General features: G+C 45.9%; 1 protein-coding gene across 2 annotated transcripts in view; it reads left to right on the top strand.

Annotated features, from left to right (window-relative positions):
* PCGF5 (polycomb group ring finger 5) overlaps positions 1–5,953 on the top strand; it is a 60,217-nt gene extending 54,264 nt beyond the window's left edge. For both annotated transcript variants that reach the window (XM_040970483.1, XM_040970484.1), the window contains one exon: positions 594–5,953. In XM_040970483.1, the coding sequence (XP_040826417.1) occupies positions 594–641 (48 nt within the window). In that variant the 3' untranslated portion in view covers positions 642–5,953. The remainder of the gene's footprint in view (positions 1–593) is intronic.
* Positions 5,954–19,168: the final 13,215 nt, after the last annotated feature.

Raw genomic sequence — 19,168 nt, 5'->3', positions numbered from 1 at the left:
TGCCCATGTGGTCAGTCAGCCGTGTTCACCTTCTGATGCCGCGCGGGGGGCTGTGCCGTAGCGTTCCTGTATCAATAACATCAAGGATAGTATGAATGCTTCAGTTATAAGCACTGTACAATTGTTAAATTTTAAAAGTAGAAAACTGAAAGACAGTCACCTGAATAACTTAGATAATAGCTACTTGTTGTTTAGTATGTTTTAAAGAACCATTAAAGTGTTAACTGTTAAAGTATCAGGTATGTGGAAAATGATTTCTGAAAGCTACTCCAGTTTTAGATTCACAGCAAGGGAACCTGTTACACACAAAATAAGTGATTCACTTGAGTCATATACAATCCATGATGACTGCTACAAGCCTTTGAACTTGACCTCTGCCAAGTATTAATGAAAGTAACTGATTCTTGGGGGAAAAAAAATACTAGCAGTTAAGACAATTTTAACTTTAAATGGTCATTTACATCTTACCACTGTAAATGACAATACCAAGTAATATTACAAAGTATAAGCTCAGGTTCTTAGGATCTCTTGTATATAAACTGTATTCTTTTTCTAGAACATGGTCTTACTCATGGTCTGTTTTTATTTTGTAGTCGTATCCTATGGTATTGCAGTATCGACCAAGAATTGATTTCGGTTAGACCAAGGGACCTAGCCGTCACTGAGAGAATCCTGCGGTTTGTTTACTCATGGACAGATGGCACCGTGGATGGTGCGTGGACTAGGCGGAAATGGATTTTCAGCATGCAAATAAGGCCATTGTCTGTCTCAACTGTCAGTTGCATTCATATTGTTTCTATTAGAAGCAAACCAAGTGCCATTTTGCTCCTGAACTGTCTACGCAAGGTATTTGTGCCATCTCACAGTGTGCAAGTCGTGGGTAAAATCGGGTGTGCATCAGGAATCTTAAGTATTCGCTTGCCTGTTCCAAGACTGTAACATTTAATCACACTAGCTCAGTGGCTCGGTCTTTGTGGTACTGCAGTTTTCACATACTGTTTTATTAATTCTTATTCAAATAGAGTACTGTACAAGAACCTGATAGTTATATCTTGAAATTATTTTGTATGGAAATAGAGAAGTGGTTTCTGAACCATTGTCCTGTTCTTGGTTAAGCTTTTTATGTTAAAAAAAAACCCCATGCTTGAGTGTGCAAGTCCTCTTGTGAAGAATTCGTTATTCTTTAACCTTGGAGCACATCCTCACTGTAGACCTTCTAGGCGTCTGTCTAGTCTACCAGTTGCACAAGGAAGGCACGTCAGCCCTCCCAGTGGAAAACACATGTGACTTCTTGGACAATTGAAGATGGATTCGCAACCATTCTAAATGTTGGCAGCTGATCATTTACTCCTAATAAAAAATCAGTATGTAGGTAAGGTTGCTGTTTGATAATGCCTTATGAAAGCAGGTGCTGCTTAATGAGACGTCCCTGTGCAGCCCACCTTATGTGCGCGTCTTCACGTTGTTGCTGTCACTTAATGAGCACATGGCTGCTCTCAGCTGGCCTTAGCTGTGTGTCACTGGCATGCAGAAGGGGACAACCATTTTACATGTTAGGATTTTTAGAGCAGATGAGATTAGCTATTTTATGGATTTCTAAAAGTCTCAAAACAGTTACAGATCAAAACTGTTATCATATTTCCAAACCATATTCTTAAAATAGGATAAATGCAGTGCTGTAGGCAAATAGGCTAATCAAAGTTCATCGTTTGAGGGTATTTTAATTTAGATCCTGTTGTAACAATCACAGGGAAATGGGATTCCTGTCCTGTACATCAAGGTGCGAGCTATGACAATGTCCTTAATTTTTGCAGTTTTGTTCGGTCTTTCATTCTTTGGGGGAATTAGTCTGCAGGGATCTTGTTACCTTAATTTTATGAAAAACTTCCCTTTAAACCCTGTAAACTTCAGTTTCAAAAACCTTGTGTAGAAATTGTTTTACTCATTGCTTTGAAATAAGCGAAACAAGCTGGAAAATTCTTGAAAGTTAGGAAAAATTTAGAAATCTTACATGAGCACAATCTGTGTGTTAAACAGTTTTAATACTGTATACATGGTATAAAAAAAAATGCTACATTTCCAGCTGAAATATCCTAAGTAAATGCCTTTTGATTTTTAAAATGCTTCTTAGAAGCATTGCACAGTACAAAGATACATGAAAAAAATAAAAGCCCAGAGTCATGATGTAAAAGGCTGCAACTCCACAATTATCTTTTCCTTCTGTTTTGTTCAAGTCAAAGTCTGTATTAAAATTGTCTTATTCCAAATTTTGTAGGAAAAGGCAATGGAAATACCTAACTGTTTTGATAGGTTATTTTCCTAGAAGTTCTCACAGGCAGAATTTTAAAAGGCAGACTTTCACTAACTCTTTCAGTGGACGGGGAACACGGAAACACACACACAACCAAAAACTGAATTTACTGTCAAACTACAGAAATAATTTTGCTTTGCTGTGAAACTTGGGTCCCGATGTCTCTTATTACAAATTGATCACATCTAGCTCAGTGATTAAAAAGTAGCATTTTACATATGAAAATTAATGCAAAAGTTGAGTGCATTTTAAATACCGCAAATGAGACTTTGCAACGGAAGTTTGTGGCCATAAATGAATGTCATTTACAAGGCCTCTTCTCATTTGGTCTGTTGCCTGATCACATGAACTGTCATTTCTCTTGCAGATGCATAGACAGTTGTGGAACTGGGAATAGTTTTACATAAAAAATTGCTTTCTTTAATGTCAGTGCATTAACGTTAGTTGAAATGCAATGGAATTACACACCCACACGTTGTCTGTGTGCCAAAACACATGACAACCTCACATGAAGAGCATCACTCGTCACTGGGGGCCAAGCGCACATTCTTGGGCTGTGTAAACAGCGTGCTGCAGCTGACAGCGTGGAGCGAGCTCAGCTGGGCCTGCTTTCATGTCTAGCAATGCACTACATTCCTGGTTGGCATCCCCTAAGTCGGTTTGAAGAATTTGCAAGAAATCAGCTATAGAAAAACATGCAGGTCCCTTTAGGGTTAGGTTTACACGTGTAGGGTGCTAACAGAACACTGCGTCGAAAACCCATAGGAATAACCATGACAACATGTACAGTGATCTTGTTTATTAAGCAATATTTTGGGGGGAGAAAAACTTCCATGAAAGACTTATCTGTTTTATCTGCCTTATTCATAGCCATATCAGAATCAAAGAATCTGGACATACAAAATGCTTATGGCTCATAAATTTCACGGAATTCCTGTCAGTTAATAGGGGTGTTGGGATGTGGCCTTTGCTCTAGAGGAAGTATGAGAGGTTAAACTGAGGACTAACTGTCCCCCGGCGGTTCAGGTCATGGCTATTCATTAGATATTTATCCCATTCTAATATGCCACATTTTATGAAGTTAATGAGTTCTCAACTATGTTACCCATGCAAATAAGCTAAATTTAAACTGCTTCCTCAAGGGAAAAAATGTGTTATATAGTATTATGAACTGTTTAGCTTTATTGAATATTTAAGAGAAAGTGCCTCATTGCTAAAGTGCATTTGTTTTAGATTTACTGCATAGATTTTGAGTTCTCTTTTACCTATGTCGTATGAGTGGTTTTCTATCTAAATAGGCGCTTGCAAGTTTCTCTTTTTTGAAAGATTTTCTTAAGGATATAGGTATCACCAAAGACATTTTACTGTTAATAACCATATTCCAGAGACCGTCTCAACAGCTTGGACCTGGAGGATTTTTAGTTTGTAATTTTGTAGAGTTAGGCAATAACCTTCATTAATTGCTAAACATTACCAAAGAAAGGTTTGAAAGTGAATTTTCTTGGTGGGCTCAAATAAATTCAGGTCTTCCCTGCAGGAATCAGACTTCCTTGACAGAGCATCACTGCGGTCAGCACAGCCTGGCAGGTGTTAGCATGACCTCAAAGACATCACAGGAGGGAAAAGGAAGAAATACATACTCTGAAAAGAAAATTGAAATTGAAATTTTCTTTTTTTAAAAAGTTGGAACTTGAGAGACTTCCATGCAGGGTAGTTGCAAATTACAATTATGCTGATTTAGCTTCCAGTTTCTTGGTCATGAGAGAAGTTTCATTACAGACATACTTGGGGGACACTGCGCGCATGCTCACTCACATAGAACATGACAGTCTACTGGACTTCCACTTAGTGTTTTTTTTTCTTTTTTCTGTGTTTGAAAGCAAGATTTTCATACGAGCTCCCCCCCCCCCCAAAAAAAAGCAATTCTTGCAGCAATTACTGTATTGGTATTCTCATTTAGATACAACCAGATGTGACTAAATAGGTTACAGGACCAGGAGCATGTATGTCCAGCGAGGGTGGGTTACCGTTCGGCCATCTCTCCGTGGGCGCTCATAAGAGGTAAAACTCATGAGTCTTTCTGCTGCTTAACTGCATAAACCCCCTGCATAGGATGCAAGCGGTCACCACAAGTCTGGCCTACCATGCCGAATTTTCCAGCAGGCTAAGCTTTATTGCCAGAAAGATGTTGATTGCTTGCAGCAATTTCAGGAGTGGCAGAAGTGAAGATGCTTGAAATACTATTATGTCAGAGAGAGACACCCCTACGCTTACGGCAGAATGGCCATGACTGGAGCGCACATTAGAACTGTTTTTACTTTAAGATTTGTAAGCACATTGAAGGTGAGGAATCCCTTTCAAAGAATCAAATAACAGTTACCAGTTTTACTTTAGTATGTTGATGGAAAGCATCAGATTGAAATTTCATTAAAGTCAAAGGTTCTTAGTTTAGTTTTATGTTTTGTTTTGCTTTTTAAGCAAGAGCATTCTTTCTGGCAATTTAGAAATGATTCTCTCCCTGGGTAAATACAGTGATCCCAAATAGTACATTTCTGATCCTTGTATTTTTAATAGAATTAAAATACTTGAGCACCTCCTTTTCAGAAACTCCTCCAGTGTGTTAACTGCCCACTCACCGGTATCTGTATGGGATTAATACACCTTTGTCTAGGATTCAAAGCAGACTAGATTGTAATTATTTTTAAATGTAGAATCAAGCGAAGTAGATAAATGTGTGGGGGCTTCAAAAAGTTTGTGGAAAAATGCAACTCAGAAGTTACTGCAAATTTGCCATGGACCTTTTGAAACCCCTCCCCCCACCCCTATCCACGGGTTTTAAATGCCGGGTCTTTAAATGCTCGAGTCTTCTCCCATCTTGTGGTGAATTAGAAGCCTGCCTAGTGTCAATGAAGATGAAGTGTTTTGTTTAACGAGGTAGTCAACAGGTTTGCTTACTGATCTAGCCACTGGAGCAGGAGCTCCCCGCCTTGAACCACAGACGGGCTCATCACACTGTTTGAGGTCTGATGTTTTGCCGTGTTTCTTGCAAGGGGCTGGGTGCCCAAGTGTCCTTACAAAGCTGTGGTCCAGGACGGGAGAGCGTGCGGGGGAGTGCCAGGGCCCTCCTGCGTCGGTCAGCTCAACTGCCGTCAACAGTTTTTCATGGAATAGCCCTCACGCTAAATCAAGGTATATTTTAAGGTTATGTTGCTAATTTTCCTTTGTAATATGAAATACTTTAAGCTTTTTGTCGAAAGTGGTAACATCTTAATACAAATAAAAACCTTTTTGTGGTTGTAAGATTTAGCTTATAAATCATTCAAATTGAAGTGAAAGATTTACCAGGTCATTGTTAATGACTTAGTCTATTAAGAGTATATGTATTTTTGTAATGGAAAAGCACTTGTAGATATTTAATCAGTACAAGATATATGTGTTTTGCAGAAATAAAATGCTGCTTAGAGATTCTCTTTAAATATTTTTATTTTTGTGCTCAAATGTGTTTTCTGTTAATCTATGGAATGTTCTGTACAAAGCTGTATGATTGTACTGTTGGGCTAAAAAAATTTTTTTTTAAATCTGGACTTAGCCAAGTATATTTGACCATGTTAAAATAGTATCTTTGTTATTAAAAAGTTGATTGCACAACTTAGTTTTGTCATCTTTAACATTATTAGCTGTGGAGTCGAGCCCCTCTGCAGAGGTCCCCACTGAATGCTACTGCAGCACTTGTTGCTGAAACGTCAATGAGTATTTCAGGTCATAAACATTTTCTCAGAACTCTGAAGCTGTTTGGTTTTAAGATGACAAACTGCCCTCAACTCATGCTTTAGATGTGCAAAATCTCTTGAAAATTCTGTGTTCCACAAACTTTGCGCAGCTTCCCACATTGATCTACGTTCTTTTGCCTCCTAGGAATTGGCTCCTGGGAGGCCCTGCCCTACTTATAAACCATGCTGGCCCCATGAAGCTCCAAACAAGGAAAGAAAAACTGTTCCTTCAAACACAGTCCAGCCATCCTAGGATGCCCTCTTTCTCCTACCATATCCCTACCCACAGCCCTCTTTTTCCTCCTCCTCCTCCCCCTCCTCCTCCACAGCGCCATCCGTAGCTTGTCTCTAAAAGCAGGTGCATCGAGATGCCCCATCCTCAACATTTCCATCCTTCCAACACTGCCACGGTTGCACGTGTGTGTGTTCTGCCATTAGCTTATGAACCCTGAAAGGGACACTAGTGTTACAATAGTAAGGGACAGAGCCTGCAGCCAGGCTCAGGACGAAGGATGTCCACAGCAACCTTCAGCACTTGGCAAGACACACAGTACTGTCTGCACCCTGACTTCCTCCTGGTTCACAATGCAGCAATTGGATGGAAAGTGTACAGGAACCACGTGGCCATGTGATCTGGGAAAGTAGACAGCCTACCCTTTTTGTCAAAGGTCCCAATGTTAGTGTCATCACTCCAGGTTGACAGTATCCCCTCTTTGGGCTAAATGCCTTCAGAAATGCTTCACGGTAGCCAAACACTAGCTCCACTTGGAGGTAAGCCTCAAATGTGGTCACAAGCCAGGGCTGGCCTGAGCGGCCATAAGTTTACACATGCCCCTGAAACAAGGGCCTGACTGGCAGTGCCAAGTTTGTAGGAAGAAACTCCAGAGAAGTTGCAAGCATGGGGCACTGGCCAGTCACCTGGTAGATAGGAGCTGTGCCCACACTTAGCCTAACTGCCACGCTTCTCTCACCACTGGCCTCAAAGTGCAGGCAGGAACTGCCTTGTACCCACCCCATCCCCAGCATCACGCAGCGCCAGGTATGTAGATTCACAGGTCGAAACACCGAGCTTCCCAGTCATGGGCACTGGCCTCAGCACCGAGGCCCATGTTCTTTCCCCATTGTTGCTCAAAGCCAGAGATGAGCACAGTGAAGCTCTCAGCCTGTGAGACCAACAGGGCGCAACGTCAGCACACCTGCACTAGACAGCTGGGAAATGCAGGGTCACCCAGGGGTCACTGCCCCCATCCACATCTGCTGGGAAGGCAACTAGCTTACAGCTGTTGGCACTGCAGAGGGCAAGAAGGCAGAAAACAGTGGAGCCCATCCAGGCTCTCAGGGAAAGCAAAACTCAGCTCTCCTTCTACTCCTTCCTGTATCTCATCACCTCTCCTTCATTTCCCCACCTTTTTTTTCTTCATCGGAGCCACACCTAACTGCCACGCTCCCTTCTCCCGTCTGTCTGGTTTCCCTTGCCTCTAATAGATTCCCCACTTCTGGCATTTCATGTCCTGTGCCCAAGCCCTCACTTATCTGATTTTCCCTTCTCCAAGCCCGACTGCCCTCAGCTTTGGGTCTTCTGCCCTCCCCCTCCCCCCGGGGGGGGGGGTGCGTCTCTGCACACACATTTGCAGTTTCCCCTGCAAACTAGATGTGCATCCCCTCCAGGCCATCCAATAGGATGGGGGAATGGAGTGTCTCGGAGCAGCTGAGCCTGCTGGCCTGAAGCGTGTACCCCCTACCTCCAGCCGGACCCCTCTGAGCAGCTGCAAAGGAGCAGCGTGGTCACTGCCTGTCAGCATACTGCAGGCTGAGAAGCTCCGACCACAGAACACCTCAGTTCCAGAGACTGGGTACCCAAGATCCAGGCTCTGCAAGGCTTGGCTTCATGGTGGGTTGGCAGCTGTCTCCTCATTGTGTCTGTAGGGCCTCTCCCTTCTTTTTGGCAAGAAGGGGGAAAAAAGTCACAGCCAATTAGGCCCTCACATTTTTAGCCCCATAAAATCATACTTACCTCTACAGTGGCCTTATTCCCAAGTAGCGCCCGCCCACCAGGGGGACTAAGGTATCTGCATATCAACGGGGGAGGTACCTGGGTTCATGTGCTGGCTATTCTGTGCGCAGCTGGACAAGATATTTCACATGAACCTCAGTTTCTATGTTTATAACACAGTGAAAGTTAGGATTTGTCCCCAAGGTTTGTGGGAAGGGCAGACAAGGCTTACAACAACGGAGCAAGGTAACTGGGATCTCCCATCATCTGTCCCCTGCAGGCTTGGGTTGTACTGCGGTTCTGTCCTTGCTTTGCTTTCATAGCTCACATACTGCCAGTAAGTCAAGTCTCACCTACGTACAGCTGCTCCCATCACAGGGAGTACAGAGAAGTCATTTCACTGGATCGGCGCACAGTCTAGAACAGAACAAACTTCTTCCCTTTTCCTCAAATCTATTTACTCATCAGAGCAGCCCAAGAGGTAGGAAGTCTTGGCCTACTTCTAATGGTTGAAAGCAAACCTAAGTAAGTCAAATCATCAATAAGAATGTACAATGGGAGCTTAGTGAATTATATTCTAGGGTTAAAAAATTGAAATTTGTACCTAATTTTTTCCCTAACATGCATTTGGTGTAAGGCTTGCTATCCCTTGTTTTGATCTCCAAAGGTCTGTATTCCAAGGGTACTTGGGTGTGAGAACCGAGAGAGCTGCAAGGAGATTGCCCAAAATGGATAGCACAGCAGACCAACACTTGGAAGCCAGCCTGGGCCCGAGACCACACACCATGTGGCCAGCACGTTGCTTTGAGCACCCACCTCATCCACAAAAGGCATGGAGTTAGGCTGTAGGAGCAGAAGGAGGGGAGATATTGAACTACAAAGGAGAAGCCGCACTCATGTTCCCTCTACTTTCCTAGGAAACCTGGGCAGGGAAGCAAAGTGCAACTGGCAGGAGGAGCGAAAGTGGGTTCTAGTTGAACTGGGTGGAAAATGAATACTGGAAAGCCTTCTCCAGTAGCCCTAGTTCGGGGCTCAGCAGAGAAGTGGCAGCACTGCCAAGCACTTATCCTCATCTTGCTGGAGTCACTGCTCATTCCTTGAGACCCAGGCCCCTACTTCCCTGTGCCAGCTGCTGCAGGAGGTGCCACCCACTCTCCTCCCTCTCCAGAGGTGACCAGTCCTCACCACCAGCTCTTCCTCATCTCTCCTGTCATAGGCACTGGTGCAAAGAGTTCAGTTTGGGTCCCACCAGAGAGACGTGAATATGTGTAACCACAATACTGCATTAGAACTCAGGAGGTCTGCTTGAAATTCTTCGTCTTTTGTCTCTCATGGGCCCCTGCCCTGCATGAAAGCTCCTTCAGTCCCCATTCTCAGCCTGCTGGAAATCACGAAGCACCATCTCTCCAGCAGTTCCAGAGACCAGGTTAGTCTCCTCAAACTGCCCTCATTTCCAAACTCTGCTGCTAGCCAGAGCCCAACACCAGGCCCCTGTGCTCCCCCGAACGGAGCGCAGTCCGTTCTCTCCCTCTCTTCCCTACCAAGTCTTGGTGTCTGGTGGGGAGGGGTGAAAATGGGTGCAGCCGAGCAGGCTGGGAGCCAGTTCCAAGCACTTTGGGCCTGATCTATATTCAAAAAAGCTCCCTCTCCCTCACTAACCCATCTGGGGTCTCTGGGGGGCTCCCTCTACCTGACAGCGGCCACTCATCCTGCCCGCAGCCTCTAGCTCACTTTCTTGTAACCCTTGCTTCCTGTACCAAGGCTCTGCCCTGACGCTGCCACCTGCGGCACAGTCTCTTCTAGCATCAAGCTTCTGGCTGCTATAGTTTCTTGAGGTCCCCCATACATCGCAGGAGTCAAGCAACATGGGCAGAAATTAGCTGGCCTCTTGCACGCTCCGCCCTGCTGCTGCCTGTTTCAAGAGGACCAGCCTCTGGCTTTAAGACTGCTTGGAGTGTCCCACCTATACAGTTCCACGTTTTGAGTTGTTGAAGTCTGTGCCTGCTGGACCAGGAGGAGGAGTAGCTTGAGGAATGGTATGCCCAGCCCAGCTCACCCACACATAGCTTCTGCAGAAATCCTCCCTGCTTAGTTCCTGTGTATTGTTTTTGAAAACTGGGAGGCTGTCAGAGACTTTCCTCTCAGCCAACCAGTTAACCAGAACTGAATCCCCACTAAATACCAGCAGATCCTCCCTCCACCTTCATGTCCAGTGGAGCCAAAGTTGTGCAGGCTCTAGAGAAATTGTTTTCTTTGGTCACTTGGTCCAGGGCGAGATGACACACAGCCCTTAGCCAGCCCTTGGCTCCTGATGGCCAAAGCAGGTGAGACAGAGGGTCCCTGTTCCCTGTCTTGCGGCCCATGGTCCACACTGATGCCCTGGTGCCAGCCCAGGGCCCTGGAAGCCAAGGACTGGACTGAAGGGAAGGAACACAAAGTGCACACCTCTGGCCAAAGACCAAGGCTGCTGCAGACCCTCGAGCACTGCAGGCAGGAGCACAGGGGCCAAGAACCCCGGGACTGGAGAGGGAGTGAGGACAGGCAGAGCCCTGTGGGCTCCAACAGAGAGGAGTGGCTCCCCGACTACAGTGTCCGTGCCCCGATAACGGGCTGATCGGCACCATGTCCAGGAGCCCCACATGGTGCAGCTGGGGAAGCAGATGATCGAAATAGGGACCAGTGCTAGAACTTGTGCCATCTAGGCCGGCCAAGAAGTGGGATAGTACAAGTCTAAGGGGGCCTGGCACAGTAGCCTAGTGGTTAAAGTCCTTGCTTTGCATACGCTGGGTCCCATATGGGTGCTGGTTCTTCTATCCACTGGTTCACTCTCCAAGTGGCCACAATTGCTGGTGCTAAGGTGATCCATAATCAGGAGCTTCCTCTGCAGGTGCAGGGTCCCAAGGCTTGGGCCATCCTCTACCGCTTTCCCAGGCTACAAGCAGGGAGCTGGATGGGAAATGGAGCATCCAGGACATGAACCAGCACTCATATGGGATTCTGGCACTTGCAAGTTAGAGATTTAGCCATTGAGCCATAGCACTGGACCCTGCCTTTTTCATCTTACAGGGCAGGCTAGATGGCTCTTCTGTGAAAGGACAGTAACCAACTCAGCGAACAGGAATTAGTGAAAGGGAAAGCTGTCCAGCAAAGCACCTGCTGGGAAGGCTACACAGGATGTGGTGTGGAAGAGAGAGGAGGATTCTGATCTGTATGCTGGCTAAACAGACGGGGTGATCTTTGGTTCACATCACCCCAAGTGAGTGTCCGGGTGAACAGATCTCTGTCCCCTGCCTTCCGTCTGCTTGGATGGTATCTTTTGGGCAGGTCCAGGGCCCTGAGGAATGTCACACATCCATGTCCGTCCTGGGTTAGGGCGAGTCCAGGTTACTGGCACCTCAGTGCCCAGCTTCTGTCCTTCCCATTGCTCAGGGCCACCCAGAGGCAGTGTGCCAGTATCACCCGTGAGGCTCCCCCTGCAGGGTCCTGGATTAGCTGGAGGGTGCTGGAGGGTGCTGCTAAGGACACGCAGCTATTTGGACTATGCTGGCATATGCTATGTGGCCTCTATTTGCATTCTTGCTTCAAGCTTTGCAAATGTTAGTGTATGTTTAAGCATGGGTGTGTGTGCAAAGCTCAGGTTTAGTCATGAGCTATTATTATCCACTTTTTTAAAAAGATTTATTTACTTATTGGAAAGACAGATATACAGAGAGGAAGAGAGACAGAGAGGAAGATATTCCGTCCGATGATTCACTCCCCAAGTGAGCGCAATGGCCGATGCTATGCTGATCTGATGCCAGGATCCAGGATCTTCTTCTGGGGGTCTCCCACACGAGTGCGGGGTCCCAAAGCCTTGGGACATCCTCGACTGCTTTCCCAGGCCACAAGCAGGGAGCTGGATGGGAAGTGGAGCTGCTGGGATTAGAACCGGCGCCCATATGGGATCCTGGGGCGTTCAAGGAGAGGACTTTAACCCCTAGGCTACGCCACTGGGCCCCCCACTTTTTTTCAATAAAAAAAATTTTAAGTTCCTTTTGGGGCCAGTGCTGTGGCTTTAGTGGGTTAAGCATCCCATATGGGTGCCAGTTCGAGTCCCGACTGCTCCACATCTGATCCAGCTCTCTGCTAATGCACCTAGGAAAGCAGTAAAAGACGAGCCAACTTCTTAGGCCTTTGCATCCACACAGGAGACAGAGAAGAAACTCCTGGTTCCTCGCTTAAGCCTGGCCTAGCCCTTGCCATGGTGGCCACTGGGGGGAGTGAGCTGGCAGGTGGATGAACTCTTCTCTCTGTAACCCTGCCTTTTAAATATATGTATACACTGAAAGTTGTAATGTGCTAGGTATTGTGCTGGTACCAAGGCTTCAAGGTCTCACTGGCCTCATTGTCTATTCTAACAAAGGTCACGTATCTAGTGAAGCTTCATGCTTGGTCATGATCTACATGTTCCATCCAAGCCCCCTCGCTTTGTTCACCCTCTCATCTCCATTATGAGGGTCTCAGCTTTGTGACCCTAACTTGGAATGCTGATGAAAACCAGTTTCTTTACCTACCAGTTTTACTGGTTCAAGGTCACAGTGCTAGTGCCAGCTCAGTTCTGAGAGCCTCGTGACAAACAGCAGGAGTATATGCCAGGAGAGGCGGTTGCATCTGAGACCAGGAGCCCAGAGGGGAACCAAGGGGCCAACCCTGTTCTGTGATAAAAGCTCTCTTGCAAATCCAAGGAGTCCTTTAGACTGCACCCTACTCTACATGAGAACAAGGACCTCCCCAAAGCACCATCCAGTAGCGCCACCCCGAGAACTGAGCCCTCAGCACAAAAGGAGATCACGTGCTGATCATGGCAGTGCGGGATGCTCACGCACCCATGCCTCCCTCATCCCCTAGGCAACTCCAAACCAGCCTGCAGGTGGTTCACTAGCAACCCTTCCAGTCTCAGGAAGCCTTTCTCCAGAGCAAACTTTCTGGACGTCCAGACAGGATAACTCTTCCCTTTAAGTTTCTGGCAAGCAGCAGATAGCTTCTTATCACCTCCCACTGGCACCTGTATGCATTCGGCATTGAGTCCATGGCACTCTGTGCCTGCTGGACTCTCAGGGGACCACAGGGTTCAGCACAGTGTGTGGCACATCACAGGCCCTCTAGGAACATCTGCTGATTGGATTAAAGTCGATGTCATGGGTGGGTGAATTCTACACACACTTGACATCTTGAGTTTAACCAATGTGCATTTGAGTTCCATAGCACACAGAAGTGACGGCAAAGAGCATCGAACGAGAACCATCTGCTGTGTGTTTCACGGCGCATGTGATAACTTGACCTAAATGTGGCGTTCACGGGGGAATTCATGAGGCTCACAAAGAGACTGTACAAGCGCATCTTGTGACCTCCCGTTTTCACTGTTCGCTGAAAGCTACTTTCCCTACTTTGCTGCTATGACTATCACTCCTTCCAGTTTCCACTCCACGGTATCTTTCAGCATCTTTCCCATCAGGAAAAGAGGGGGAAATGCACTAATACACCTGTTCTGTGTTCCCAACACCCCTGTCCTAGGGATCCAGCAGCTAGGAATAGCACTGCCATCACTGCCAATGATGAAATGCAAAGCCAGGTTCCCAGCAGCACTGACTGCAATGATAGGATTATGGAAACGATCTGCATGTCCACCAATGGAGAAACGGATTAAATCACACTACAGCATTGGGAAGGATGCTTATCTGTATGCTGATGAACTAAGTCATATTTAGTATCTTGTTTAGGAGGAAAGACATTCATTGTAATGTGTATGAGGGTACATCAAATGTTTATGGAGAGGCTAGCAGTGTAGTGAGTTTAAGCCATCTGTGCTGTGGACAGCCCTCGTGCGCACTGGTTTGAGTCTCTTTGACCCGGTCCCCTGCTGATGGCCTGAGAAAGCAGCAGAGGAAGGCCCAAGAATTCGGGCTCCTGCACTGAGGTGGAATTTCTGGAAGAGCCTGCTAGTCCCTGGATTCACCCTGGCCCAGCCCTGGTAGCCATTTAGGATTGAACTAATGCCTAACAGAGCTTTCTGGCTCTTTTAATAAATCTTTTAAAATTACAGACTAAAATTGGAAATATGAATTCTCATGGGTGAAAAACATGGAAATGCATTTTTATAAGTACACATTTTTATTTAAAAAATGTTTTCACTAGATTTTGCAGCAAAACACTCATTTTTCTTAACCCTTTCATTTGTATTTATTCCAGTGGCAAACAGAGACACAAAGACAGGTGTCTTGCATCTATAGGTTCTTTCCTAACTCCCACAGCAGTCAAGACTGACCAGGCTGAAAGAAGGAGCCTAGGACTCACTCCGGGTCTCATAGATGGGTGGGGCGTGGGGCCCAAGCGCCTGAGCCAGCACCTGCCACCTCTCAGGTTTTACAATCACAGAAAGCTGGAACTGAGAAGGGAACCAAGACTCTAAGTTTGGGTGCTCTGACAGAACATGCAGGCATTCAAAGTACCACCTTAACCCGCACATCACACCTCTTCTAAACTCATACTTGTAATTATGCTACTCCACAAACTTGGAGATTCACCTGAGTATTATGATGGGTCCCCTAAATAGCATCACAAACTTTTGTCTATAAGTAGGTAAAAACCTAAGAGGGTATCCACTGAACTGAAATAATGGTTACCTTGGAGGGAGGAAGGGGTGAGAGCAAGGCAGGGAAGGCCACCTTCATTTCCTGCTTTATATTTTTGTTGTAACTGAATGTATGACAAGCAGACTGCACTTCCACATTTACAGATCAATCTAAGTGATCCATTTACTTATTCATTCTCTGTACTAGGATACAAACTACACACGGACAAGGACTTTGTCCATTTTTTTTCTGCTATATCCACTGTGCGTAGGGAGGTGCCTGGCCTCTCATTCCCCTCGCCATCACTTACTTTCAGATAAAGTCTTTAAAAGGGGCAGTGAGGTGGGGATAAGTGGTGGCAGCATTCTGGTGACGTGGGATACAACACTGCTTGCAAACTTCCATAGTGCCATTTCCAATCCCTGCTGCTGCACTTGCCGTCTGGGCCCCTGCTAATGTGTTCACAAGGTGGTGGCAGAAGACAGCCCAAGTGTTTGGCTCCCTGCCATCCACGTAGGAAACTCAGTTGGCGTTCCCTGATGACCTCTGGCTCTGCATCTAGCCCAGTCCTGGCTGTGGCAGCCATCTCAGGGAGTGAACCAGCAAATGGAAATTCTCCCTCCTTCCACCTCCTCTTCCCTCCACTTCCCCAGCCAAATAATGAAGGCGAGGTCGCTTTAAAAGATAGCTTGGTATCGATTTAAAATGCAGCCATTCAAAATCTAAGAGCTAAAAAAAAGCACACACTGAGTAACAAGAGACAAAACTATGTCCTGTCTGCCCAGTAATTCGAAGGCCACCAAACTGTTCAACCTGTGTAGAAGAACCGAGCCAAACTACAAAAACACGAACACAGGGAAAGAACTGCCAAGCTAAGCACTGGCTCATATTCTGCGGTTCCCGTTCCTTTTCGCTTTCCCTCTGTTTACTGCAGAATCAAAGCGCACCAGCTCAGAGAGTGGACAGGACACGCACGGGCTCCCACCCGCCTTGGGGAAATGAGACTGAAATTTGGAGTCACAGCACAAGGAGAGAGCGCAACTCTTTAAGTCAAAGAAGCCCAGGACTTAAGGGTTTCCACTTTTCAGGCAAATAAGGAAGGAAGAAGCAGTGTGTGTCATCTGGACTGGTGGCTCTGGATTTGGAGAGCTTCATATCCTGAATATTACAGTTAAAACACCTATTTCTTCTGTGAATTTGTTTTTATTTGCTGCAACAAGAGGCTATCGGAAGGGTCAGTGTGGTCCTGCCGTGTCCACTCGGACAGATCCTCAAGAATGCTCAGGGGAAGAACGCAGGTGTACTGGTTCCCTAAGTACACAAAAATGATTTGCCTAATTTTTAAAAAAGATTCATTTTTAAAAAAAGATTCATTTTGATTAGAAAGGCAGATTTATAGAGAGAAGAGAGACAGAGATCTTCCATCTGCTGGTTCATTCCCCAAGGGGCCACAATGGCCAGGTCCCAAGGAATTGAGTCATCTTCTGCCGCCTTCCCAGGCCGAGGCACATCAGCAAAGAGCTGGATCGGAAGGAGTGCAGCCAGGACACTGGAGCCCGTCTAGGAGGCCAGTGCTGCAAGCAGATCACCTTGCTACACCCCTGCACCAGCCCTTGCCTATTGAACTCCTAGAGGATAATGAAAGAAGTAATTGCAGCAGTCAAGAAATTTCAAGCGGAGACTGGCACTGTGGTATAACCACTTCGTGCAGTGCCAGCATTCCATATGGGTTCCACTTCCAATCCAGCTCCATGCTAATGCACCTGGGAAAAGAGCTGAAGATGGCCCAAGTACCTGGAGCCCTACCATCCACATGGGAGGCCTGGCCTCCTAGCTTGAGCCTGATCCATCTTCTGACACTGACCAGTCAGGGAATGACCCAGAAAGTGAAAGTTCTCCTGCACTCTTGCTCTCCTTCTGCCCCCTCTAACTCTACCTTTCAAAATGAATAAAACACATTTTTTAAAAATGTTAACCCCGGGCCTGACATGGTAGCCTAGTGGCTAAAGTCCCTGCCTTGCATGCGCCCAGGATCCCATATGAGTACCAGTTTGTGTCCCAGGTGCTCTGCTTCCCATCCAACTCCCTGTCTATGGCGTAGGCAAACAGTGGAGGATGCCCAAGGCCTTGGGACCCCGCATCCTTGTGGGAGCTGCAGAAGAAGCTCCTGGCTTCTGGCTGCGGGTTGGCTCAACTCTGGCCGTTGCGGCCACTTGGGGAATTAACTGACAGTGGATCTCTCTGTGGATTTTTTTCTTTGTATCTGCTTCTCTCTGCAAGTCTGACTGTCCAATAAATAATTTTTTTTAAAAGTATGATGTTTCAAAAACAAAGGGAAAGAAAGGAGAGAGGAAGAAAGAAGTCAAAGGAAGGACATGAGGGAAGGGGAGAAGATGGGAAAGGAAAGGAGGAAGGGAGGGAGGACAAGAAAACTATCCTATTGGCATTATCTCTGAATTACATTAATTCTGTTACCTTTATATTACAAAACTAACTAAAAACTAGGAAAAAAAAAAGCAAAAACCTGGAAGTCTAGGTAATGAACTTAATCGTGCAAATGCAGTTGAAAGCTTCAACAACAAACTAAATCACATGGAAGCAAGAATATCTTAAGATGGGGCTATTGAAATAAATATCCCAATTAGGCAGAAAGAGAAATTGGCTGAAAAGAATGAACACAGTATCTAAGACCTTTAGGGCAGCATCATTAACTAAAGGAGTATGAGTTTTCATGATTCCTGAAGGAAGGCAGAAGGGTGAAGGCATAGAAACTTAAAGAAAGAATGACTGAAAACTTCCCCCAGTGTTAGGAACAATGAGTATTCAGGTACAGAATACCCCAAAGGGCACTCAATAGATAGGACTAGGAACAAACCCTCATTGAGACACATCATAATCAAACAATAGCATACAACATCAAGAGAAAAATCCAAATATCTAAAAGAGAAAAGCACCAAGCCACATGTAAGGGAAAACATCTTGCAACTGTAGATTTCTCAGCAGAAACTCTACATACAGGCCAGTCAGCATGGACACATTCAAAGGTCTGAGACAGCGCGGGAGCGCAGGAGGAAGGAAGGAAGGAAGGAAGGAAGGGAGGGAGGGAGGAAGGAAGGAAGGGAGGGAGGGAGGGAGGAAGGGAGGGAGGAAGGAAGGAAGGAAGGGAGGGAGGGAGGAAGGAAGGGAGGAAGGGAGGAAGGGAGGAAGGAAGGGAGGAAGGGAGGAAGGAAGGAAGGGAGGGAGGGAGGGAGGAAGGGAGGAAGGAAGGAAGGAAGGGAGGGAGGGAGGAAGGAAGGGAGGAAGGGAGGAAGGGAGGAAGGGAGGAAGGGAGGAAAGCAGAGAAACAAAATAAATTACCTATCAGGAATACTAACATTCAGCAAAAACTATCCTCATGCATAGAAAATAGACTTTAAGACAAGCAAAAACTGAGGAAACTTTTCACCATCAGACCAGCCTTGGGAAAGATGCTTCAGGAGCTTTAAGCTACCACTGTGGAAACATGCCAAATATAAAACCCACTAGAGAGGTGATACATAAAATAGTACTTTACAGAACACGTCACAAGGATTAACATCAAGAGAAAAAGAACTAAGAGTGGGAAAATAAGTACAAGTTCTTCTAAATGACAGGATTAAGTTTTTATTGACCAATAATAACTTTGAATTTAACCTTGGGCAGAGCATAAATGCCCCCCAAAAGGTACAAACTAGCTGAATGAATTAAGAAAAACAAAGGGGGGAGGCACGGTAGCCTAGTGGCTAAAGTTCTTGCCTTGCATGACATGGGTGTCATATCATGGCTGCTCCACTTCTTTTCTAACTCCCTGCTTGTGGCCTGGGAAAGCAGTCGAGGGTGGCCTAAAGCCTTGGCATCCATGTGGGAGACCTGGAGGAGGCTCTTGGCTTCTGGCTTCAGATCAGCTCAGCTCTGACCACTGTGGTCACTTGGGGAGTGAGCCAACAGACAGATCTTTCTCTCTCCTCCTCTCTGTGGATCTGCCTTCCCAATATAAACAAATAAATTAAACAACAACAACAACAAAAACCTAGTGATGTAATGCCTGTAAGAAACCTCACCAGTCTAAGGAATATGTCAAGGAAAATTAAAAATTAAGAAAAGATATTAAATTAAAAAATAAAGAAACTTCATCAGTAAAGACAGAAAGGCTGAAAGCCAAAAAAATGCTAAGAGGCATCCCATGTAAATGGAAACTAACAATCAAAGTAGTCCACTTACATCATTTAGACAGAAACTCAAAGGAGACAGAGGAGAACGGGCAAGGTGGCCAGGCAGCCCCTGGGGACACCAGCAGCCCATATCAGAGTGTCCAGTCCACGTCACGGTCCTCTGCCGCCAGTCCAGCTTCCTACGGATGCACATTGCGAAGTATAAAATAACAGCTCAAGTCTCTGGGTCTTTCTCCCCGCTGTGTGAGACCAGGGCACCTGCATTTGGCTTGACCCAAGCCTGGCTGTTGCAG

The sequence above is a fragment of the Ochotona curzoniae genome, unplaced genomic scaffold (genome assembly GCF_017591425.1).
Source record: "Ochotona curzoniae isolate NIBS_2020 unplaced genomic scaffold, NIBS_Ocur_1.0 scaffold_4763, whole genome shotgun sequence".
NCBI classification, from domain to species: Eukaryota; Metazoa; Chordata; class Mammalia; order Lagomorpha; family Ochotonidae; genus Ochotona; species Ochotona curzoniae.
Note: the sequence above shows the minus strand (reverse complement) of the source record. Positions and strands in the feature narration are given on the sequence as shown.